General features: G+C 40.3%; 1 protein-coding gene across 8 annotated transcripts in view; it reads left to right on the top strand.

Moving 5' to 3' along the window:
- Window positions 1-26,706, top strand: part of USP9X (ubiquitin specific peptidase 9 X-linked) — a 155,363-nt gene that overhangs the window by 104,463 nt on the left and 24,194 nt on the right. For all 8 annotated transcript variants that reach the window (XM_005593319.4, XM_074030310.1, XM_005593318.5 and 5 more), the window contains exons 27-33: window positions 5,412-5,520; window positions 5,755-5,901; window positions 6,527-6,673; window positions 7,975-8,197; window positions 16,986-17,206; window positions 19,953-20,143; window positions 25,350-25,523. In XM_005593319.4, coding sequence (XP_005593376.1) covers window positions 5,412-5,520; window positions 5,755-5,901; window positions 6,527-6,673; window positions 7,975-8,197; window positions 16,986-17,206; window positions 19,953-20,143; window positions 25,350-25,523 — 1,212 coding nt within the window. The remainder of the gene's footprint in view (window positions 1-5,411; window positions 5,521-5,754; window positions 5,902-6,526; window positions 6,674-7,974; window positions 8,198-16,985; window positions 17,207-19,952; window positions 20,144-25,349; window positions 25,524-26,706) is intronic.

Below are 26,706 nucleotides of genomic sequence, written 5' to 3' on the forward strand. Positions count from 1 at the left end.
TGTCACCGTATTGTCTGCAATAATAAAGAGGGTGTTCTAAGTTAGGATTTTTTTGAGTTTTAAGTACCTGATTTTTATAAATATCTGAATACCTATGTAGGTTCAAAATCCATTATTTCCCGTTTGTAAGAATTTGTCAGCAAGTCCAACTTGGATATTAATCATTGGCATTAATATTCTAAAATCTGAATCCCCAGGCCAGGCGCGGTGGCTCACACCTGTAATCCCTGCACTTTGGGAGGCTGAGGCAGGTCAGGAGTTCTAGACCAACGTGGCCAACATGGTGAAACACCGACTCTACTAAAAATAAAAAAATTAGTTGGGCTTTGTGGTGGGCACCTGTAATCCCAGCTACTTGGGAGCCTGAGGCAGGAGAATCGGTTGAACCTGGAAGGCGGAGGTTGCAGTGAGCCGAGATCACGCCATTGTACTCCAGCCTGGACAATAAGAGTGAAACTCCGTGTCAAAAAAAAAAAAAAAAAAAAAAAAAAAAATCTGAATCCCCAAATACATACTGGCCCCAGGGGTTTCAGATAAGGGATTGTGAGCTGTGTACAAGTCTGCCCCTCAGATAGAGTTTATAATCCTACAGTAACATTTAAGCATAGTTACTTACAAGGTACTTCTCACTTAATCCCTATAGCAACTCAGAAGTAGACTTTGCTGATGGAGAGGCACAAGGACTGTAGAAATTAAATGACTGACAAGGACATAATCATCACTAAATGCTAAAACTAAGACTGAAGGTTTTCTACCTCTTGAGTTCTGACATTTCTGCCACACAAATTGGGCTCTGGGTGTAATTATAATCCACCAGCAAATATGTGAATCCCTGTGTATGTGCTTGGCCATTAAAACCAAAGTCAAATAAGGCAGTTCTTGCATTCAAGCAACTTTGAGACAAAAATTGGTGCCATAAAAGGTAAAATACTTTGAGAATCGGAAAGGGAATATCTTACTTTCTACCTGGAAGGAGCAAAAGTGAAGGTTTTGTGCTGGATGTAGCATGTGAGCTCGTGTTTGGGTAGGATTTATATGTGCATCAAAGTAGAAGATGGTCATTGCCAATGTACTCTCTCTCTCTCCCCCCGCCCCCCTCTTCTCCCAGTTATGTGGCTTTTATTTCATGTGTCTTTGGACTCCATACACTTTCCTCCTCATGGTCTACCCTCATCTAAGCAGTCTGTACCTATTGCCTGGACAATCATAGTATCCTTGATCTTCCCACCTGTAGTGTTGTACTCTTCTAATCTGTTCACTACACAGCAAACAGAGTGCTCTCTAGAAAATATGATCATGTTGCTTTCCTGCTTAAAATCTTTCCATGTCTTCCCATTATCTTTGAATTAAGTTCAGACTTTTAAATTTGGCTTATAAGCACTCCATAATTTGGTCCCTGCTTCTACTTACTCAGAAGTTTCAACTTAAATGCCACATATTCTAGAAACTTTTCCTTATCCCTAAACTAGGAAAGGTTTCCTAGACCTCTGTTCCTATTAGATGGTCTGCTTCCACATCATGACACTGACTTTATTTTATTATAATTAGTTGCAATGGATTTAAATTCTTTTAGATAAATGATATTCTTTTCTGCTGTTTCCACAGCCTGTTGTTTTATTCCCTGCCTAGTTAACTCAATTATGTTACCTCTCTGATCCGTGAAAGCATTTGACTTAGCCACTCCTGGGATAGTGCTTTCAGAGCAGAGCTGAGTAGTTGGTTTAATGTTTAGAAAAGGAATCAAGGATAATACTGTAAAGAAGGTTAGTGGGAGTCAGTTTGACAGAAGGCCTATGGTGCTAAGGTCTAAGCAGCATTTGATTTTAATGTGGTGTAGGCAGTCTCATGTGTATGTTTGGTAAATATTGATCAAATACCTGTTGTATACAAGACACTACCTACTGTGGATATGGCAAAACGGACAAAATCTTAGCCTTCTAGGAGCTTACATGCCAAAAGGGATGGGAGAAGAGAAGACATACGAGAAGTGTATCAGATAGGAATAAGTGCTATGGGAGTGACATGTAAAGCAGGAAAAGGGGCTGTGTAGTACGGGGCATGAGTGGAGTTCAGTTTTTTATAGGGTGGTTGAAGAAGACTTCACAAAAGTGATAGCTTTGTTTAGAGGTCACCTTTTATCACTACCTTTCAGAGCAAAGTAATAATCCATGTGGCTCATGGGGAAAGTGTATTTTAAGCAGAAAAAAACAACATATATATGTCCAGCCATGTCAAGAACATGCCTGACATGTGAAAGAACAGCAGGGAAACTGGAGTGGATGGAACAGAGGCGGTAGGGGATGGGGAGTAAAGTCAGAGAGGATAACAAACACCCAATGAGGGTTTTTATAGGTCATCATGAAGACATTGACTTTGATCCTAAGTGAGATGGGACTCTTTCAGAGGGTTTTAAGCAGATAAATGATGTGCTCCGCCTTAACTTTGTAAGTTTATTCTGGTTAAGAATAGTATGTAGGATAGCAGGAAAAGCAAGCTATTTTATGAATTCAAATGAAAGATGACAGTGGGCTGCGTGCAGTGGTTCATGGTTGTAATCCCAGCACTTTGGGAGGCCAAGACAGGAGAATCACTTGAGACCAGAAGTTCGAGACCAGCCTGAGCAACATAGTGGGACCTGTCTCTAAAGAAAATAGAAAAAATAAGCCGGGCATGGTGCACATGCATGTAGTCCCAACTACTCAGGAGGCTAAGGTGGGCAGATCACCTGAGCCCAGGGAGGACGAGGCTACTGTGAGCCGTGATCGTGCCACTGCACTCTAGCCTGGGTGACAGAGCGAGACCCAGTCTCAAAAAAATAATTTTTTTTTTAGCTGGATGTGGTAGCATGCACATTTAGTCCTAACTACTCAGGAGGCTGAGGTGGGAAGATTGCTTGAACCCAAGAGTTTGAGGTTACAGTGAGCTAGGATCATGCCACTAAACTCCAGCCTGCGTGACAGAGGGAAACCCTGTCTAAAATAAAAGGGACTGACTATCGTGAAGATAGAGGCAACAGGATTAGTTGACAGAAATATATTTCTTTTGAAGCACTGGAGAAGTCTGCATTTGCTCAGGAAAGTTTTATCAGGAATTGATAAGCATCAACTTTTTATTGCCCCCCTCGCCCCCACATTTGGGCTGCATACCTAGCTTGTTGAAAAATTAGTAAACCAAAGCAGTGGGAATAACATATACCTTTGAAAATCTGATTAAGTTATGGGCTTGTTCCCAGAAAACTAGATATGCCTAACTTTGGTTTACTTGGGTCCCCCCCAAACTCTACCTCCAAAAATTTTAGGGGCTTCTGAATCCCTCTGATTTATAGGCCTATGGACTGTTTTCAGAAACCTAAGATACCCTCTAGGGAGGGAAGTTAGTACACAGAATGTATGCTGTCAGGTCCTTTACACTTGTACTTTAAATTAGGTTCTAAGGGCTGGGCTCAGAGGCTCACGCCTGTAATCCCAGCACTTTGGGAGCCCGAGGCGAGCGGATCACCTGAGGTCGGGAGTTCGAGACCAGCCTGACCAACATGGAAAAACCCCGTCTCTACTAAAAATACAAAATTAGCCAGGTGTGGTGGCATATACCTATAATCCCAGCTACTCAGGAGGCTGAGGCAGAGAATCGCTTGAACCTCGGAGGCGGAGGTTGCAATGAGCTGAGATGGTGCCATTGCACTCCAGCCTGGGCAACAAGAGCGAAACTCTGTCTCGAAAAATAAATAAATAAATAAAAATAGGTTCTGAGTTACCTAGTAACTAGCACAAAGACAGAAATGTAGTTATCCATGAAATGCAGTTTGTGATGTCTGTAAGGTATTCACAAATGCTTAGCAGGTACTTGTTGAGCATCTTCCATGTGTCATACGTTGTTCTAGGTGCCAGGACCTCTGGCATCAAGAAAGCCCCTACCCTGAAAGAGCTTGCTTTGTAATGGAGATAGACTACACATTTGATAACTGGTTCTTGAGCTCCCCCTATATGCCAGATACTATTCTAGGTTCCAGAGGCACAATGTTAACTAAATAGATGATGTCTCTGCCCTCTTGGAGCATTTTATTCTAGTAAGATCTATATAGTACATAACGCAGTTTTTAAAAAAGATAGATCCGTGATTCCCAGATCTGAGAATCATGAGACAAGTTTTTCCCAAGGGTCATCAGAGAGAAAATATGGTATTGTGGTTCTCAATCTTTTTTTTTTTTTTTTTTTTTTGAGATGGAGTCTCGCTCTGTCACCAGGCTGGAGGAGTACAGTGGCATGATCTCGGCTCACTGCAGCCTCCGCCTTCCAGGTTCAAGCAATTCTTCTGCCCCAGCCTCCAAAGTAGCTGGGATTACAGGCGTGCACCACCACGCCCGGCTAATTTTTGTATTTTTAGTAGAGACAGGGTTTCACCATGTTGGCCAGGATGGTCTTGACCTCTTGACCTCGTGATCCATCTGCCTTACCCTCCCAAAGTGCAGGGATTACAGGCATGAGCCACCGTACCCAGCCTGTGGTTCTCAATCTTTAGTGCACATCAGATTCACCTTAAGAGTTTATTAACATATTGCTGGGCCCCACCTCCAGTATTTCTGATTCAGGAGGTCTGCATTGGAGCCTGAGAATTGGCATTTCTAACAAGTTCCCAGATACTGATGTTGCTGCTCTGGGGACCGTGCTTTTGGAACTGCCAGTACGGTATAAGGCAGCAGTTCCCAACCCTTTTGGCACCAGGGACCGGTTTCATAGAAGACAGTTTTCCATGGATCAGGGAGGTAGTGGGGGATGGTTTCAGGATGAAAGGATTCCACCTCAGATCATGAGGCATTAGATTCTCATAAGGGGCACATAAGCTAGCAGAACCCTTGCATGTGTAGTTCAGTAGGGTTTGCGCTCCTGTGAGATTCTAATGCTACCGCTGATCTGACAGGAGGCAGAGCTCAGGCCATAATGCTCACTCGTCCTTCTGGCCTGGGGTTTGGGGACCCCTGGTATAAGAGACATATGCCACAATAGCCTTACTGTGGTTACTACAGAATTTCCACAGAGCTGTTGTGCGAAACCATAGTTGAATAAAAATTCTGTGGAAGGCCAAAAAGATGCATAAAGTTTATTGTAGTAGAGCATTTGGTATATAGAGGAACATTTCCAGCCTGTTCCAAGAAAGAGGTGTTAGAAGATAGTATCCCTCAAACTCTTAGTGTCAATTTGAGGTTATAGTCCTGGACATACAGCTTAAGTTCGTGTATTATGTGGTGTTGGCTTGAGTGCTTGGTGTGTGTAGGTAGAGTAATCCTGTATCCTTACTATTAATTTATCTCCCTCTTATGCTCCCCCCACCCCTCCTCCCCAAGAGGGAACAATGTTACAATCATTTTTTTAAAATTGGAATAATGTATTAAATGTGAAACATTTTTATTTCAGAACTGTTCGTCAGGTGGCACAGGAGCAGTTCTTTTTAATGTGCACCAGATGTTGTATGGGACACCGGCCTCTACTTTTCTTCATTACTCTACTCTTTACTGTTTTGGGGGTGAGAGACTTTTTAAAATATGCCTATCAATTCAATGTGATTCATTCTTTAAACAAGAAACATTCAGAAATTTGTGGTTTTAGCTTGCATTAAAGTCAGGACAGTCTATATTTAATAAATGAAGTACTACTTAATTTCCCGTACTGTGGTAGTCCTCTAGTTAACTCTGGGTTTTTTAAAAAGTGGATTTTGAGGATAGACATGTAAATTGATATTATTCTACTTTGTTTCCAGAGCACAGCAAGAGAGAGAGCTAAACATTCAGGCGACTACTTTACTCTTTTAAGACACCTTCTTAATTATGCTTACAATAGTAATATTAATGTACCCAATGCTGAAGTTCTTCTCAATAATGAAATTGATTGGCTTAAAAGAATTAGGGTAAGTTGCAGATAATACTCCATTTATATGTCATTATTAATAAATAGAATGTTTTATTGATGGTTTATATTTTTTGAGCATTTTGGTTAAATGGAAAACTCCAAAGATTGATAAAAAGGGACCAAAGAATATACTCTGCATCGGTGGACATTAGTAACCTGCGATTCACAAAAATGAATACTATCTAGTTTTGTAAAATGAATTGCTTACTTGAGACTTGAAATACTGATGTTCAGCTTCTTTTATTTTAGCGTTTTGGGCCTTTTCGCAAATTCTCATTTTAAAAAAAAGTATTCTTGAATTATGTCAAAAATAAGTCTGATAGAGCAGAACTTTTGATCATAACATCTGATACTTTTTACTTAGCCAAAATGATACAAGAATTTATTTCTGAAGAGTTTTGTAATTTTTAGCCTTCAAATTAGCATTTCTTCTAGTAGTTCATAAAGCCAATTTCTGGAAAGTTCTGAAGAAAACAAACTTGTTTGAATGGAAAGACTTAAGGAAATTATCTCATATCCCTCCAGCTCTGTCTTGTTCTGGCTCCTCTCTCCCTCTTTACCTCCCTTTCGTAAGCTAGACATTTGATCTCTCCTCCCCACCCCCAACCCCCCGCCTTTGGCAGGATGATGTTAAAAGAACAGGAGAAACGGGTATTGAAGAGACCATCTTAGAGGGCCACCTTGGAGTGACAAAGGAGTTACTGGCCTTTCAAACTTCTGAGAAAAAATTTCATATTGGTTGTGAAAAAGGAGGTGCTAATCTCATTAAAGTAAGTTCTGTGTTCTTGGTTGTAAGCTACATATCACAACCTTCTAAATGTTTATAATCAAACTAATTTATAGTAGTATCATGTCTTTGTACTTTCTTGATGTTTTCTCTTTTTAAAGAATGTTTATCAAATTTACAGTAATTTAAGAAATACAGTTATGCCTTACTTTATTCAAGAGACATTTCTTTTTTTTTTTTTTTTTTTTTTTTGAGACGGAGTCTCGCTCTGTCGCCCAGGCTGAAGTGCAGTGGCCGGATCTCAGCTCACTGCAAGCTCCGCCTCCCGGGTTCACGCCATTCTCCTGCCTCAGCCTCCCGAGTAGCTGGGACTACAGGCGCCTGCCACCTCGCCCGGCTAGTTTTTTTTTTTTGTATTTTTAGTAGAGACGGGGTTTCACCGTGTTAGCCAGGATGGTCTCGATCTCCTGACCTCGTGATCCACCCGTCTCGGCCTCCCAAAGTGCTGGAGACATTTCTAAATTTGTATTTAAATAAGATTTCATGGCTGGACTTGCTGGCCTCACGCCTGTAATCCCAGCACTTTGGGAGGCCGAGTCTGGTGGATGGCTTAAGCCCAGGAGTTGAAGACCAGCCTGGGCAACATGGTGAAACTCCTTATCTCCAAAAAAAAAAAAAAAAATTAGCCAGGTGTGGTGGCACACACCCTTGGTCCCCAGCTACTTGAGAGGCTGAGATGGAAGGATCACCTGAACCCAGGAAATGGAGGTTGCAGTGAGCCGAGAACGCACCACTGCACTCCAGCCTGAGGAACAGAGCAAGGCCCTGTGTCAAAATAAATAGATAAATAAATAAGATACTTTATAAAGTAATTGTTTAGTTTTTCTCTTTGGAAAATCTGAATTGTTCATTTCATTTAATGAGGCAAACCTCTGTTTTGTAAGAATGCATCTTCTATATCTTTAATGAGTTTCTTCATGTAGTAACACAAGGAAACAAAGTTTCATTTTTGAATATTTTATTTCTATTCAAAATGGGTTTAATTTGCTATGGACTTGATTAAAGGAGCAAACTTACTTAAAATAAAAATTTTGATAAGTACTACATTCAGTTCTTTCTTAATATTTACAGATTTATTTAACCTGGGAAATTAGGTATGTTAATGATAGAAAATAGTGTTTTGAAGGAAGATCTTTTTATTAGAAAATCCGAGTTTTCTGAGATGTAATAAGATCTTAAATTTCAATGATTTTAATTTTAAAATGATTTACTTACAAGAGACTTTTCTTTTTTTCTAAAAATATATAGCATTGCTAATATGTAATCCCTTTTTCAACTTTTTAGGAATTAATTGACGATTTCATATTTCCTGCATCCAATGTTTACCTACAGTATATGAGAAATGGAGAGCTCCCAGCTGAACAGGCTATTCCAGTCTGTGGTTCACCACCTACAATTAATGCTGGTTTTGAATTACTTGTAGCATTAGCTGTTGGCTGTGTGAGGAATCTCAAACAAATAGTAGATTCTTTGACTGAAATGTATTACATTGGCACAGCAATAACTAGTAAGTATTTTTAATATAATGTGATAATTGATCATTTCAGTGTTTCACAGTTCTGTTTTCCTGTTTTTCTTTCAGAAAATATTTCCAACTTATATATTTCTTTCAGTAACTAGTTTTAACATTTTTAGTGAATGAATGTATAAGACCATTATAGGCCGGGCACAGTGGCTCAGGCCTGTAATCCCAGCACTTTGGGAGGCCAAGGTGGGTGGACCACCTGAGGTCAGGAGTTTGAGACCAGCCTGACCAACATGGCAAAACCCTGTCTCTACTAAAAAATACAAAAATTAGCTGGGCATTGTGGTGCGCACCTGTAATCCCAGCTACTCAGGAGGCTGAGACAGGAGAATTGCTTGAACCCAGGAAGTGGAGGTTACAGTGAGCCGAGATCGTGCCACTGCACTCAAGCCTGGGTGACAGAGCAAGACTCCATCTCAAAAAAAAAAAAAAAAAAAAAAAGGAGAACTAAATAAGACCATTATAAGCAGACCACCTTGTATAGAAAAAAATTCAAACATTTGTTAAATGACATCCTATAAATGGTGTTGCTATTGGGCAAGATAAGTTTCATATCATGAAACCTGACATAAAATTCAAACTCCAGGTGAAAAAGTAGCCAAAGTAAATGCTGTAGAGTACAGACGTAAAACTTACTTTCTTTCTTTCTTTGAGACAGTTTCACTCTTGTTGCCTAGGCTGGAGTGCAGTGGTGCAATCTCGGCTCACTGCAACCTGTGCCTATCAGGTTCAAGTGGTTCTCCTGTCTCAGCCTCCCAAGTAGCTGGGGTTACAGGCACCTGCCACCATGCCCGGCTAATTTTGTATTTTTAATAAAGATAGGGTTTCACCATGTTGGCCAGGCTAGTCTCGTGGCTTCAGGTGATCCACCCGCCTCGGCCTCCCAAAGTGCTGGGATTACAGGTGTGAGCCACCACACCTGGCCCAGACTTAAAACTTTAAATTGCATGTATTGGAAAACCTTTCAGGTCCTCACTTAGAAGTTCCTTAACATTATGAGTTCGAAGAAAATCTGGCTTTGAAGATTAGAACATGAGAAGTTACCATTTTAGTGCACCTTATTTATGTTCTCATTTAATGCCCACATCAGGCACATGAATAGGCTGCAGATTTCAGATCTTACAGATAAGGAATTGAAGCTCAAAAGGGCAAGGGCAATATAAAATATTAATAACAGAAAAAGCAGAAATAAGCATAGTTGGTGCTGTTTCGTTTTAAGAGAAAATCACTATTTAGAACACTTAAGAATATAACTGATTATAGTAAATCTTTAAGAACATGTCGGGGGGGCGGAGCAAGATGGCCGAATAGGAACAGCTCCAGTCGCCAACTCCCAGCGCGAGCGACACAGAAGACCGTTGATTTCTGCATTTTCAATTGAGGTACTGGGTTCATCTCACTGGGGAGTGCCGGACGATCGGTGCTGGTCAGCTGCTGCAGCCCAACCAGCGAGAGCTGAAGCAGGGCAAGGCATTGCCTCACCTGGGAAGCGCAAGGGGGAAGGGAATCCCTTTTCCTAGCCAGGGGAACTGAGACACACAACACCTGGAAAATCGGGTAACTCCCACCCCAATACTGCACTTTAAGCAAACAGGCACACCAGGAGATCATATCCCACACCTGGCCAGGAGGGTCCCACACCCACGGAGCCTCCCTCATTGCTAGCACAGCAGTCTGTGATCTACCGGCAAGGCAGCAGCGAGGCTGGGGGAGGGGCGCCCGCCATTGCTGAGGCTTAAGTAGGTAAACAAAGCCGCTGGGAAGCTCGAACTGGGTGGAGCTCACAGCAGCTCAAGGAAACCTGCCTGTCTCTGTAGACTCCACCTCTGGGGACAGGGCACAGTAAACAATAACAAACACAGCAGAAAACTCTGCAGACGCAAACGACTCTGTCTGACAGCTTTGAAGAGAGCAGTGGATCTCCCAACACGGAGGCTGAGATCTGAGAAGGGACAGACTCCCTGCTCAAGTGGGTCCCTGACCCCTGAGCTGCCTAACTGGGAGACATCCCCCACTAGGGGCAGTCTGACACCCCACACCTCACAGGGTGGAGTACACCCCTGAGAGGAAGCTTCCAAAGCAAGAATCAGACAGGTACACTCGCTGTTCAGCAATATTCTATCTTCTGCAGCCTCTGCTGCTGATACCCAGGCAAACAGGGTCTGGAGTGGACCTCAAGCAATCTCCAACAGACCTACAGCTGAGGGTCCTGACTGTTAGAAGGAAAACTATCAAACAGGAAGGACACCTACACCAAAACCCCATCAGTACATCACCATCATCAAAGACGAGAGGCAGATAAAACCACAAAGATGGGGAAAAAGCAGGGCAGAAAAGCTGGAAATTAAAAAAATAAGAGCGCATCTCCCCCGGCAAAGGAGCGCAGTTCATCGCCAGCAACGGATCAAAGCTGGACGGAGAATGACTTTGACGAGATGAGAGAAGAAGGCTTCAGTCCATCAAATTTCTCAGAGCTAAAGGAGGAATTACGTACCCAGCGCAAAGAAACTAAAAATCTTGAAAAAAAAGTGGAAGAATTGATGGCTAAATTAATGCAGAGAAGGTCATAAACGAAATGAAAGAGATGAAAACCATGACACGAGAAATACGTGACAAATGCACAAGCTTCAGTAACCGACTCGATCAGCTGGAAGAAAGAATATCAGCGATTGAGGATCAAATGAATGAAATGAAGCGAGAAGAGAAACCAAAAGAAAAAAGAAGAAAAAGAAATGAACAAAGCCTGCAAGAAGTATGGGATTATGTAAAAAGACCAAATCTACGTCTGATTGGGGTGCCTGAAAGTGAGGGGGAAAGTGGAACCAAGTTGGAAAACACTCTTCAGGATATCATCCAGGAGAACTTCCCCAACCTAGTAGGGCAGGCCAACATTCAAATCCAGGAAATACAGAGAACGCCACAAAGATACTCCTCGAGAAGAGCAACTCCAAGACACATAATTGCCAGATTCACCAAAGTTGAAATGAAGGAAAAAATCTTAAGGGCAGCCAGAGAGAAAGGTCGGGTTACCCACAAAGGGAAGCCCATCAGACTAACAGCAGATCTCTCGGCAGAAACTCTCCAAGCCAGAAGAGAGTGGGGGCCAATATTCAACATTCTTAAAGAAAAGAATTTTCAACCCAGAATTTCATATCCAGCCAAACTAAGTTTCATAAGTGAAGGAGAAATAAAATCCTTTACAGATAAGCAAATGCTTAGAGATTTTGTCACCACTAGGCCTGCCTTACAAGAGACCCTGAAGGAAGCACTAAACATGGAAAGGAACAACCGGTACCAGCCATTGCAAAAACATGCCAAAATGTAAAGACCATCGAGGCTAGGAAGAAACTGCATCAACTAACGAGCAAAATAACCAGTTAATATCATAATGGCAGGATCAAGTTCACACATAACAATCTTAACCTTAAATGTAAATGGACTAAATGCTCCAATTAAAGGACACAGACTGGCAAACTGGATAAAGAGTCAAGACCCATGAGTCTGCTGTATTCAGGAGACCCATCTCACACGCAGAGACATACATAGGCTCAAAATAAAGGGATGGAGGAAGATTTACCAAGCAAATGGAGAACAAAAAAAAGCAGGGGTTGCAATCCTAGTCTCTGATAAAACAGACTTTAAACCATCAAAGATCAAAAGAGACAAAGAAGGCCATTACATAATGGTAAAGGGATCAATTCAACAGGAAGAGCTAACTATCCTAAATATATATGCACCCAATACAGGAGCACCCAGATTCATAAAGCAAGTCCTTAGAGACTTACAAAGAGACTTAGACTCCCATACAATAATAATGGGAGACTTCAACACTCCACTGTCAACATTAGACAGATCAACGAGACAGAAAGTTAACAAGGATATCCAGGAATTGAACTCATCTCTGCAGCAAGCAGACCTAATAGACATCTATAGAACTCTCCACCCCAAATCAACAGAATATACATTCTTCTCAGCACCACATCATACTTACTCCAAAATTGACCACGTAATTGGAAGTAAAGCACTCCTCAGCAAATGTACAAGAACAGAAATTATAACAAACTGTCTCTCAGACCACAGTGCAATCAAACTAGAACTCAGGACTAAGAAACTCAATCAAAACCGCTCAACTACATGGAAACGGAACAACCTGCTCCTGAATGACTACTGGGTACATAACGAGATGAAGGCAGAAATAAAGATGTTCTTTGAAACCAATGAGAACAAAGATACAACATACCAGAATCTCTGGGACACATTTAAAGCAGTGTGTAGAGGGAAATTTATAGCACTAAATGCCCACAAGAGAAAGCAGGAAAGATCTAAAATTGACACTCTAACATCGCAATTAAAAGAACTAGAGAAGCAAGAGCAAACACATTCGAAAGCTAGCAGAAGACAAGAAATAACTAAGATCAGAGCAGAACTGAAGGAGATAGAGACACAAAAAACTCTCCAAAAAATCAATGAATCCAGGAGTTGGTTTTTTGAAAAGATCAACAAAATTGACAGACCACTAGCAAGACTAATAAGAAAAGAGAGAAGAATCAAATCGACGCAATTAAAAATGATAAAGGGGATATCACCACCGACCCCACAGAAATACAAACTACCATCAGAGAATACTATAAACACCTCTACGCAAATAAACTGGAAAATGTAGAAGAAATGGATAATTTCCTGGACACTTACACTCTTCCAAGACTAAACCAGGAAGAAGTTGAATCCCTGAATAGACCAATAGCAGGCTCTGAAATTGAGGCAATAATTAATAGCCTACCAACCAAAAAAAGTCCAGGACCAGATGGATTCACAGCTGAATTCTACCAGAGGTACAAGGAGGAGTTGGTACCATTCCTTCTGAAACTATTCCAATCAATAGAAAAAGAGGGAATCCTCCCTAACTCATTTTATGAGGCCAACATCATCCTGATACCAAAGCCTGGCAGAGACACAACAAAAAAAGAGAATTTTAGACCAATATCCCTGATGAACATCGATGCAAAAATCCTCAATAAAGTACTGGCAAACCGGATTCAGCAACACATCAAAAAGCTTATCCACCATGATCAAGTGGGCTTCATCCCTGGGATGCAAGGCTGGTTCAACATTCGCAAATCAATAAACATAATCCAGCATATAAACAGAACCAAAGACAAGAACCACATGATTATCTCAATAGATGCAGAAAAGGCTTTTGACAAAATTCAACAGCCCTTCATGCTAAAAACGCTCAATAAATTCGGTATTGATGGAACGTACCTCAAAATAATAAGAGCTATCTATGACAAACCCACAGCCAATATCATACTGAATGGGCAAAAACTGGAAAAATTCCCTTTGAAAACTGGCACAAGACAGGGATGCCCTCTCTCACCACTCCTATTCAACATAGTGTTGGAAGTTCTGGCTAGGGCAATTAGGCAAGAGAAAGAAATCAAGGGTATTCAGTTAGGTAAAGAAGAAGTCAAATTGTCCCTGTTTGCAGATGACATGATTGTATATTTAGAAAACCCCATTGTCTCAGCCCAAAATCTCCTTAAGCTGATAAGCAACTTCAGCAAAGTCTCAGGATACAAAATTAATGTGCAAAAATCACAAGCATTCTTACATACCAGTAACAGACAAACAGAGAGCCAAATCATGAATGAACTTCCATTCACAATTGCTTCAAAGAGAATAAAATACCTAGGAATCCAACTTACAAGGGATGTAAAGGACCTTTTCAAGGAGAACTACAAACCACTGCTCAGTGAAATAAAAGAGGACACAAACAAATGGAAGAACATACCATGCTCATGGATAGGAAGAATCAATATCGTGAAAATGGCCATACTGCCCAAGGTAATTTATAGATTCAATGCCATCCCCATCAAGCTACCAACGAGTTTCTTCACAGAATTGGAAAAAACTGCTTTAAAGTTCATATGGAACCAAAAAAGAGCCCACATCTCCAAGACAATCCTAAGTCAAAAGAACAAAGCTGGAGGCATCACGCTACCTGACTTCAAACTATACTACAAGGCTACAGTAACCAAAACTGCATGGTACTGGTACCAAAACAGAGATATAGACCAATGGAACAGAACAGAGTCCTCAGAAATAATACCACACATCTACAGCCATCTGATCTTTGACAAACCTGAGAGAAACAAGAAATGGGGAAAGGATTCCCTATTTAATAAATGGTGCTGGGAAAATTGGCTAGCCATAAGTAGAAAGCTGAAACTGGATCCTTTCCTTACTCCTTATACGAAAATTAATTCAAGATGGATTAGAGACTTAAATGTTAGACCTAATACCATAAAAATCCTAGAGGAAAACCTAGGTATTACCATTCAGGACATAGGCATGGGCAAAGACTTCATGTCTAAAACACCAAAAGCAACAGCAGCAAAAGCCAAAATTGACAAATGGGATCTAATTAAACTAAAGAGCTTCTGCACAGCAAAAGAAACTACCATCAGAGTGAACAGGCAGCGTACAGAATGGGAGAAAATTTTTGCAATCTACTCATCTGACAAAGGGCTAATATCCAGAACCTACAAAGAACTCAAACAAATTTACAAGAAAAAAACAACCCCATCCAAAAGTGGGCAAAGGATATGAACAGACATTTCTCAAAAGAAGACATTCATACAGCCAACAGACACATGAAAAAATGCTCATCATCACTGGCCATCAGAGAAATGCAAATCAAAACCACAATGAGATACCATCTCACACCAGTTAGAATGGCGATCATTAAAAAGTCAGGAAACAACAGGTGCTGGAGAGGATGTGGAGAAATAGGAACACTTTTACACTGTTGGTGGGATTGTAAACTAGTTCAACCATTATGGAAAACAGTATGGCGATTCCTCAAGGATCTAGAACTAGATGTACCATATGACCCAGCCATCCCATTACTGGGTATATACCCAAAGGATTATAAATGATGCTGCTATAAAGACACATGCACACGTATGTTTATTGCGGCACTATTCACAATAGCAAAGACTTGGAATCAACCCAAATGTCCATCAGTGACAGATTGGATTAAGAAAATGTGGCACATATACACCTTGGAATACTATGCAGCCATAAAAAAGGATGAGTTTGTGTCCTTTGTAGGGACATGGATGCAGCTGGAAACCATCATTCTTAGCAAACTATCACAAGAACAGAAAACCAAACACCGCATGTTCTCACTCATAGGTGGGAACTGAACAATGAGATCACTTGGACTCAGGAAGGGGAACATCACACACCAGGGCCTATCATGGGGGGGAGGGGGGAGGGGGGAGGGATTGCATTGGGAGTTATACCTGATGTAAATGACGAGTTGATGGGTGCAGCACACCAACAAGGCACAAGTATACATATGTAACAAACCTGCACGTTATGCACATGTACCCTACAACTTAAAGTATAATAATAATAAATAAATTTATTTAAAAAAAAGAAGATGTCAAATTACTTTTTAATGTGTTTCAGAATATTTGGAAGTTTTAAATAACATTTTAGGAATTTCTGAATAAATTGATTGCTTAAAAGGTTAGACCTTTAGCTGTCCTAGCAAATCTATGTATGTGAGAATTTTTTTTTTTTTTTAACTTAATGGGGGTTAATTTTTTGATCACGGATTGGAGTATAGTATAACGTTGTTTGCATCGTTCGCTATCTGTCATTGTTCCCTGTCAACACATAAATATTTACCTAATTCATTTTTGGCCATGCAGTTTAGTATGATATAATTAACTGGTCCCCTAGACAGTGATACTTAATGTTGTTTCCAGGTTTATACTAGGTGGAGGGAGATAGGAAGACGTGCAGTGATTTACAATTATCACAAATCTACTGTCTTGCTCCCTCCTCACAGTAGCATTATAGATATAGGAAAAGCAAGTGTTACTTTTATTATTACATTTACTAGGAAGAAACAAAGTCACCTAAAGGTGGGGGGAAAAAAAAGGTGATAAGCATCAGAACCAAGATGCGAGCCCATATGGTTTTAGGATTGTTTAAAACTGAGAAAATTATAATGTGTTGATATATTTAGATAACATTTCATTTCTTGGCAAACTAAAGGCAAAAGTATAAAATATTAAGAAAGTGAAAAATGTCTAAAAGTAAAGATGCAAGTAAAGTTAGCATGTAGACATTAGCATTATACTATCTTGTACTTTTGAGACTGCTATAGAAGCAATATCATACAAAACGTGTTTGCGGGTGATTAGATAAGAAGCTACACAGCGGTGCTTATTGCTGTATATTTTATTTTATTTTATTTTATTTTTTATTTTTATTTATTTATTTTTTTTTTTGAGACGGAGTCTCTCTCTGTCGCCCGGGCTGGAGTGCAGTGGCTGGATCTCAGCTCACTGCAAGCTCCGCCTCCCGGGTTTATGCCATTCTCCTGCCTCAGCCTCCCGAGTAGCTGGGACTACAGGCGCCCGCCACCTCGCCCGGCTAGTTTTTTGTATTTTTTAGTAGAGAAGGGGTTTCACCGTGTTAGCCAGGATGGTCTCGATCTCCTGACCTCGTGATCCGCCCGTCTCGGCCTCCCAAAGTGCTGGGATTACAGGCTTGAGCCACCGCGCCCGGCTGTTGCTGTATATTTTAGATTGTTTGAAGATGAAGTGCAAACACAGAACACTGCTTCAGGTTGCTCTAGGGTTAGTGGAATTATGGGTAGTAGAGTTATTACCAGGGTTGCTTTGTCAGCATAATAGAGTTTGAAAGGACAAAATGGCTGTGTTCATGCTACAAGAATCTTTTCTTCTCTCAGCTTGTGAAGCACTTACTGAGTGGGAATATCTGCCACCTGTTGGACCCCGCCCACCCAAAGGATTCGTGGGGCTGAAAAATGCCGGTGCTACTTGTTACATGAATTCTGTGATTCAGCAACTCTACATGATTCCTTCCATTAGGAATGGTATTCTTGCCATTGAAGGCACAGGTAGTGATGTAGATGATGATATGTCTGGAGATGAGAAGCAAGACAATGAGGTAAATTTGAGTTACCATTTCTGTTTTCTGTGTTTTAAGTTATGATACCAGATATTATTCTCTCTTAAGAGAGTATTATGCTTTCATCAAACGTGTTAAAGTAGATTTGAAAGTAGGGATGGGCTGGGCACACACCTGTGGTCCCAGCTACTCAGGAGACTAAAGCAGGAGGATTGCTTGAGCCTGGGAGCTTGAGGCTGCAGTGAGCCGTGATCATGTCACTGCACTCCAGCCTGGGTTACAGAGTGAGACCCTGTCTCAGAAAAAAAAAGAAAAGGTAAGTAGGGATGGACTTCTCCCAGCCAGCGTGAACTGCTACCTCTTAACATAGTATAGTGCTCACTACCTACCAGACTTTAAACTGCAGTTAATTTTTAGAATAGTTTATACGTTTCTTTTGTTGTTGTTGTTGAGATGGAGTCTCGCTCATTGCCCAGGCTGGAGTGCAGTGGTGCCATCTCGGCTCACTGCAAGCTTCACCTCCCAGGTTCGTGCCATTCTCCTGCCTCGGCCTCCTGAGTAGCTGGGACTACAGGCGCCCATCACCACGTGTGGCTAATTTTTTGTGTTTTTAGTAGAGGCGGGATTTCACTGTGTTAGTCAGGATGGTCTCGATTTCCTGACCTCATGATCCACCCACCTCGGCCTCCCAACGTGCTGGGATTACCGGCGTGAGCCGCCACGCCTGTCCCAATAGTTCCTACATTTCTAAAGCAACAGTAGGTATTAAATACATTTACATTGTTGTACACTATCACCACCACCCATCTCCAAAACCCTTCATATTGCAAAACTGAAACTAGCCATTAAGCTACTCCCCATTCTCCCTCCCCACAGCCTCTGACAACTACTCTTCTTTTTGTCTCTATGCTTGACTACTCTACATACCTCATATAAGTGAAATCATACAGTATTTGCCTTTTCATAGCTGGTTTATTTCATTTTAAAGTCTAAGTAATATTCCATTATATGTATATACCATATTTTGCTTATCCATTCATTTGTCAAAGGACATTTGGGCTGCTTCCCTATTTGAGCTATTGTGAATAAGGCTGCCATGAACATAAATATACAGATATCTGTTTGAGGTCCTGCTTTCAGTATTTCCAGTTATATGCTCAGAAGTGGAAGTACTAGATCATATGGTGATGCTATTTTTATTTTATTTTATTTTATTTTTTCCAGACAGAGTCTCACTCTGTCACACAGGCTGGAGTGCAGTGGTGCGATCTCAGCTCACTGCATCCTCTGCCTCCTGGGTTCAAGTGATTCTGCTGCCTCAGCCTCCCGAGTAGCTGGGACTACAGGCATGCACCACCATGTCCCGCTAATTTTTGTATTTTTAGTAGAGATGGGATTTCACCATGTTGGCCAGACTGGTTTCGAACTCCTGACCTCAGGTGATCTGCCCACCTTGGCCTCCCAAAGTGCTGGGATTATACGCGTTAGCCACCGTATACAGCCAAATTTTTTGAGGAACTGTTTTCTAGAGTGACTGCACCATTTTACATTACTACCAGCATTGCACAAGGGCTCCAATTTCTCCATATCCTTGCCAACACTTACTATACTCACTCTTTCTGGTAGTTGACACCCTAATTGAGTGTGAGGTAGCATCTTGTCATGGTTTTGATTTGCATTTCCCAAATGGTTAATGATTTTGAGCGTCTTTTGCTGTGCTTATTATTGGCCACTTGTGCATCTTCTTTGTCTATTTTTAAGTTGAGTTGTGTTGTTGAGTTTTAAGAGTTCTCTGTCAGATATGTGATTTGCAGATACTTTCTTTTGTTGCCTGTACCTCTGATGTCATATCCAAGAAATCATTGCCAAATCCAGTGTCTTAAAGCTTTTGCCCTATGTTTTTTTTTAAAAGAGTTCTGTGGTTTTAGCTCTTACATTTAGGATTTTGATCCATTTTGAGTTAATTTTTGTATGTAGTGTTTCATAAGGGAAGGGCCCAACTTTATTCTTTCGCGTGTGGATTATCCAGTTTACCCAGCACCATTTGTGGAAGAGTACTACAGTCATGCACCAAATAACAATGTTTCAGACAATAATAGACCACATATATGACAGTAGTCCAATAAGATTATATTTTATTTTTACTGTACCTTTCTATTTTTAGATGCACAGATTCACCGGTGGGTTGCAGTTGTCTATAATATATAGTACAGTAACATGCTGTACAAGTTTACAACCTAGGAGCAATTGGCTATACCATCTAGGTTTTATAGGTATACTCTATGATGTTCACATGACAAAATCACTAATGATGCATTTCTCAGAATTTATCCCTGTCATTAAGCAAAGAATGACTATACTGATACTAATATTTTATTGACAGATCTGAGCATTTTATATACAACAACTACACGAAGGATATGTTATCCCCATTCACACATAAACTTGAAGCTGAGAAAGTTAAAGTAGTTTTTACTGGCTCAAAGTTACTTGGCTTATAAGTGGTAGAGCCTGCATTTATGTCTAGTTCAGTCTAAATTACTATGCTAACGCTACATTCTATTATCTATCTCTCCTATACATGGTCAAGGTTATTTGGTTATGATAACTGATATGTGAAATGGTGTGGATAAACACTAAATACTAAAAATTTATAAATTGAAAATTAAGTGCTTTGGAAATGAGCGGAATAGGAATACAAATCATTTATTCACTAACTGCTTGGCATTTGTTTCAACATATTTTACTGTACTTTAACTCATTGGTGATAATTTTTGGTTTCTAGAGCAATGTTGATCCCAGGGATGATGTATTTGGATATCCTCAACAATTTGAAGATAAACCAGCATTAAGTAAAACTGAAGATAGAAAAGAGTACAACATTGGTGTCCTAAGACACCTTCAGGTCATCTTTGGTCATTTAGCTGCTTCTCGACTGCAATACTATGTGCCCAGAGGATTTTGGAAACAGTTCAGGTAAACTATGGATGGATAGTAATTGAGACACTTCTTTTTTTTTTTTTTTTTTTTTGAGTCAGAGTCTCGCTCTGTCGCCCAGGCTGGAGTGCAGTGGCGCGATCTCGGCTCACTGCAAGCTCCGCCTCCCGGGTTCACACCATTCTCCTGCCTCAGCCTCCCGAGTAGCTGGGACTACAGGCGCCCGCCACCTCGCCCGGCTAGTTTTTTTTTTGTATTTTTAGTAGAGACGGGGTTTCACCGTGTTAGCCAGGATGGTCTCGATCTCCTGACCTCGTGATCCACCCGCCTCGGCCTCCCAAAGTGCTGGGATTACAGGCGTGAGCCGCCGCGCCCGGCCGTAATTGAGACACTTCTTAAAATGAGCATCTCAATACACTAACATTAAACCTCTCTCTAAAAGACATGTTGGAAGGCATCTTTTTTTAAGCACTGGTAATATTCAAACTGTCCTTAGTTGGGTGGGTTTTTTGTTTTTCTTTTTTTTTTTTTTTTGGGGGTCCCCTTAGGAAGAAGTAGAAACTGGCATAGTAAGGAAGGGCAGCATCCTTTAGTCTCTTAACCATATTATTAACTTTTTATTAGGAAAACATCTAATAAATATAGAAGTGGAAAAAATAGTATGAACCCCTGTATACTTGTCACCCAACTTCAGTAGTAGTCAACTTGTGGCCAGCCTTTTTTTGTTTTTTGTTTTTTGTTTTTTTTTTGAGACGGAGTTTTGCTCTTATTGCCCAGGCTGAACTGCAGTGGTGTGATCTTGGCTCTCTGCAATATCCGCCTCCCGGGTTTTAGCGATTCTCCTGCCTCAGCCTCCCAAGTAGCTGGGATTATAGGCACCCACCAACACGCCTAGCTAATTTGTTGTATTTTTTAGTGGAGATGGGGTTTTACCATGTTGGCCCAGGCTGGTCTCGAACTCCTGACCTCAGGTGATTCCCATCTCAGCCTCCCAAAGTGCTGGGTTTACAGGCGTGAACCACCGCACCCAGCCCCTACCTATTTCTTTCTAGATTGTTTTGAAGCAAATCTTAGTTCCATCTATAAATACTTAAGTATGTGTCTGTAGTGTCTGTCTCAAAATACGATCATGATACCATTATGTTTTTTTAAAAGTGCTTAATATCAAATATCTCTGTCAGTGTTTGAATTTACCAAGTTATCACATAATTGGTTTTTACTGATATTTTTTAAAAATAAGATTCAGTTGAGGTCCATTTACCACAAATGGTTGATAATGACTCTTGGTTGTTCATCCATTCCTTTTTTTCCCTTTACAATTATGGGAGAATCAGAGGACAAATAGTTTACCCTATAAATTTCCCCACAGTCTGAATTTTGTTGATGGAATCCCTGTGGTCGTTTATTATTTTCTGTTTTTCTTGGTCACCTGCATCTTCTATAAACACCTTGTGAGATCTAGAGGCTTGATCAGATTGAGGTATTATTTTTCTTTTTGTGGAGTGGATAGGCAAGGCTACTTCACAGGGGGTAATGTTTGAGTAACATATAATGTCTGTCTTCTTATGATGTTAACAGCAATTGATTATCTTTTTTTTTTTTTTTTTTTTTTTATTCTGAGATGGAGTCTTTGCTCTGTCACCCAGGCTAGAGTGCAGTGGTGCGATCTCAGCTCACTGTAACCTCCACCTCCTGGGTTCAAGCAATTCTGTCTCAGCCTCCTGAGTAGCTAGGGTTATAGGCATCTGCCACCATGCCCGGCTAATTTTTGTATTTTTAGTAGAGACGGGGTTTCACCACGTTGGCCAGGCTGATCTCAAACTCCTGACCACAGGTGACCCGCCCGCCTCAGCTTCCCAAAGTGCTGGGATTACAGGCGTGAGCTACTGCTCCCGGCTTTTTTTTTTTTTTTTTTGGAGACAGAGTTCTACTCTGTTGCCGCCCAGGCTGAAGTGCATTGGCTCAATCTCGGCTCACTGCAACCTCTGCCTCCTGGGTTCAAGCAATTCTTCAGCCTCAGCCTCCCAAGTAGCTGGGACGACAGGCCCACCCCACCCCACCAATTTTTTGTATTTTTAGTAGAGACAGGGTTTCGCCGTGTTGGCCAGGCTGGTCTCGAATTCCTGACGTCAGGTGATCCACCCGCCTCGGCCTCCCAAAATGCTGGGATTACAGGCGTGAGCCACCGCACCTGGCCGATTATCATTATCTTAATACAGTATTTCTTCAGGGTTACAAAATAACAATATTTTATTTTTTCATTTAATAGCTAGAAAAGATCTGTAAAGGAAAAATTGCCCTCACCAACTATTTTTTTTTTAAGTTAAAAAACTCAATTACATTTTTATCTTGTTTCCTTTGACTTTTTTTAAGTCAGTAATACGTCATGCACTGTGCTAAAATAACTACAGTACAACACGTAACTCTTACTGTGTATGAAAAGGGGTATAATTATTTATAGCAGTGAGGTTTGGTTTGTTTTGTTTTGTAAGTAATCCTCCTTGGAATCCCTTTAAGGTGCTTCCCGGCCAGCTGAGAGGAGTGGGGAACGAAGGGTCACCTGATACTCTGGTCTGCCTTCCCTTCTTCTGACAAAGCAGTATAAATTTCTTCTCCTCCCCTAGCTGGGCCCTCTACTTAACTCTGTACTAGTGTCTTGCGTGGACCACCCTCCCTCCCATCTCTCATTTTGCTTTTAGTCCTGTCGCCCAGCATACCACTCTCCCTCCTCTAACTATTTCAGTTCTGTCTTCTTTCCCTAGGTTATTCCATCTCTGCCTTAAGGCTTTTAGCATTTCTGTTTATGCTTTTTCAAATTGAAGAACACAAAAAGAGGCTTACACTGGGTGTTTTTTGAGATGTAGTCTCACTCTGTCGCCCAGGCTAGAGTGCAGTGGTGCGATCTTGGCTCACAGTAACCTCTGCCTCTTGGGTTCAAGCGATTCTTCTGTCTCGGCCTCCCAAGTAGCTGGGATTACAGGTGCCCGCCACCATGCCCAGCTAATTTTTGTATTTTTAGTAAAGACGGGGTTTCACCATGTTGGTCAGGCTGGTCTTGAACTCCTGACTTCAGGTGATCCATCCACCTCGGACTCCCAAAGTGCTGGGATTACAGGCGTGAGCCACCACGCCCAGCCGAGGCTTACACTTTTTAAACTTTTGTCTTAATTTGTCATTCAGTTACAATTTTTTCTGTTGTAATGCCTTTGCTTTTTTGACTTTTCAGTTACTCCCTGTGCTAGTGGAGCTCGGTTTGTATAGACTAGCACTTTGGATTATCCACACTTTAGACACATAATCTACTCTTGATACAAGTGGTTTAGTTAACTATACTTCCTCACCCCACTTTTTTCTTTTCTTTTTTTTTTTTTTTTTTTTGAGACGGAGTCTCGCTCTGTTGCCCAGCCTGGAGTGCAGTGGCCCGATCTCAGCTCACTGCAAGCTCCGCCTCCCAGGTTCACGCCATTCTCCTGCCTCAGCCTCCCGAGTAGCTGGGACTACAGGCGCTCACCACCTCGCCCAGCTAGTTTTTTGTATTTTTTAGTAGAGACGGGGTTTCACCGGGTTAGCCAGGATGGTCTTGATCTCCTGACCTCGTGATCTGCCCGTCTCGGCCTCCCAAAGTGCTGGGATTACAAGCTTGAGCCACCGCACCTGGCCCACTTTTTTATTTTCAAAAGTTTCAAACCTACAGAAAAGGTGAAGAAGAGGTATAATTATCACCTTTATGTTATATTCTGTATGCAGTTTTACTAGTTAACATTTTGCCATATTTGCTTATCTTGCTATATGTATACTTGGTTTTTGGTTTATTTTGTTCTTAAGTTGATAGTAAGTTGCAAACATGATGCTTCACCCCTTCATACTTCAACATATATCTTATAAGAAATCATTTATCAGAATAAAGCAGTTTTCCTACTTAGGTATAATATAGTTATATCCAAGTAATGTAATATTGATTTTTAATCTCTAATATTCATCAGTATATATTCTGATTTCCCAAAAATGGTCTTTATAACTTATCTTTCTATCCCAATCTGATACTTATGAAGGAATCACAAGAATTTGGCTGTTTGCTCTTTAGTTGCCTTTTATGTAAAATAATCTCCGTAACTTGTGACTTGTATCACACTGAAATTTTTAAAGAGTCCAGGCCTGTTGTCTTGCAGAATGTCTTTTTTGATTTGTGTGATTGTTTCCTCATGATTAGCTTCATGTTAAATGTTGAGGGGGTGGGGGGCAATAAAACTACATAATTGATGTTTTGTGTTTCTCACTACACTGTATTGGGAGGCATGTGTTATCACAATTATTAAGTGATACCAATTTTGATTTCTTGGTGTCTTAACGGATCTCTCCTTTATAAAGGGTACCTTTTCCCTTTTGAAGTTAGTTGATTACATGTTTGAAAGTTTGAGGAGTTGAGTATGGTTTGAAAGTAAATAGAACAGACTGGTGTAATTTCTTGTAATGGAACAAGCTGATTTTTAACAATTTATTTGATTTTAAACTTACTGTATACAAATTTTTATTTGTCTAAAATATAGAAATGAGATTGCTATATAGAAAAGGTTTTACAAAAGTATCAAAAGACAGTTCTTGCATACTTTAAAATGTTTGTCATTTCTTGCTTAGAACAAATACACTTAAATTCTCTATGTACATTATTCTGTATATACAAAATCAGGTATTATTGATAGTTTCCAGCAGTGCCTGAGTTTTAGAAGTATGAGTTCTCATTTTGTGGTATGTAGTGATGGTGTCTTTTCTTAGATTATTCAAGAGATTAACTGTAAAACAAGTTAAAGCTTTCTCTCTTGGGGAAAAAAATAAATTTAAGAGTAACTAGATCTGATCTTTTTACTATTTATAATCTAAAATATAAGCAAAATGAAAGAAATAAAATAGTAATTGTAACATCCACGTAAGAGTGAGATCCACCACCTCATTCTTGGAGCCGTACTATCCATCAATTACACCACTGGTTTCGTGGCAGTTCTTTGCCGCTAGGGTACTAGTTTTAGTATGAGGCTCACTCTCTTACCCCACTACATTCTATAGGGAAAGCACATTCTTTTTTTTTTTTTTTTTTTTTTTTTACTTTTTCTGTGTGGTTGAGGAATAAAATCTCGGTTTTATATACTGTTGTTTGTGGTCCTGTTGTTTTTTTTCCCCCTGAAAAATATAGTTGTACATATTGTTCTGTGAATGTCACGTTACATGTTTTATTTCATTCATTTCTTAGGCTTTGGGGTGAGCCTGTTAATCTGCGTGAACAACACGATGCTTTAGAATTTTTTAATTCATTGGTGGATAGTTTAGATGAAGCTTTAAAAGCTTTAGGACATCCAGCTATGCTAAGTAAAGTCTTAGGAGGTTCCTTTGCTGATCAGAAGATCTGCCAAGGCTGCCCACATAGGTAAGTACTAATTACACATTGAAAGTATATGTTGTACCATGTATATACTAACAAAAATAAAATTTTTACTTGTACTTACATACAAAAGTGGAGTATGTCACTGATTACTAAATACCTGAAACAGAATGATTTATATACTGTGCATACCTTACTGCTGTGGGACTATTTTTTGTTTTTGTCAATTAATTTTTAGTTCCTTCTACTCTGCCTGATCTCTTAGCCATTTTATTATATTATACTCTTACAGTCTCCCTTCCCTTTCCTCCTTTCCTTATTCCTTTTTCTTTTCCTTTCTCTTTTTTTTTCTTTCTTTTCTGAAAGAGACAAGGTTTCTCTTTGTTTCCCAGGCTGGAGTTCAGTGGCATGATCGTAACTCATAGTAACTTTGAACTTCCGGGCTCAAGCAGTCCTACTGCCTCAGCCTCTCAAATAGCTGGGACTACAGGCATGTGCCATCACGCCTGGCTAATTTGTAAATTTTTTTAGAGATGGGATCTCTTGTTGGCCAATGGGGTCCCAAACTCCTGACCTCAAAATCAGTCCTCACACCTCAGCCACCTCAGCCTCCCAAAGTATTGAGATGACAGGTGTGAGCCACCATGCCCAGCCTACTATTACATTCTTTTACAGAATATTATTCCTGGAGAAATGAAATGGCATTTTGCATATAGCTACAGGTGTTATTTATAAATTTGCCCTTTATCTTAGAACTTGAGTGATTATAATAGTGTAAATACAGTAAGTTTAGAAGATGACAAAGCTGTGGTAGTATTTCCTATACAAATGAAATAATGACTTTTAAAATAGCATTGATTATTGTCATTGTCTTTAAGGTATATTTGTATACAAAACATACCAAACCTATTGTTAAAAAAAAGATTTTACAAGAAAAACATTGACAAAACAGATTGTTTGACTAAAAGGAAAATTGATTAAGGGCTTCTATTAGCAGTAGTTAATGAGTTCATTACTGATAAACACACATGCCTGTCATAATGGAAGTTTTACTTTGGGACTTGTTATAATATGGATTAATGTTGATTTGCAATCGTTTTTCACCAAAATGTCACAGTAAGATAGTATTTTCTACAATCCAAACTCTATTAAATATAGTCATGGGTTGAGTATACATGTGGTTTGTGGGGGTGTTTTGTTTTTGATTACCAGGAAATGATTGGGGGAG

This window comes from Macaca fascicularis, chromosome X (assembly GCF_037993035.2).
Source record: "Macaca fascicularis isolate 582-1 chromosome X, T2T-MFA8v1.1".
In the NCBI taxonomy this organism is placed as follows: domain Eukaryota; kingdom Metazoa; phylum Chordata; class Mammalia; order Primates; family Cercopithecidae; genus Macaca; species Macaca fascicularis.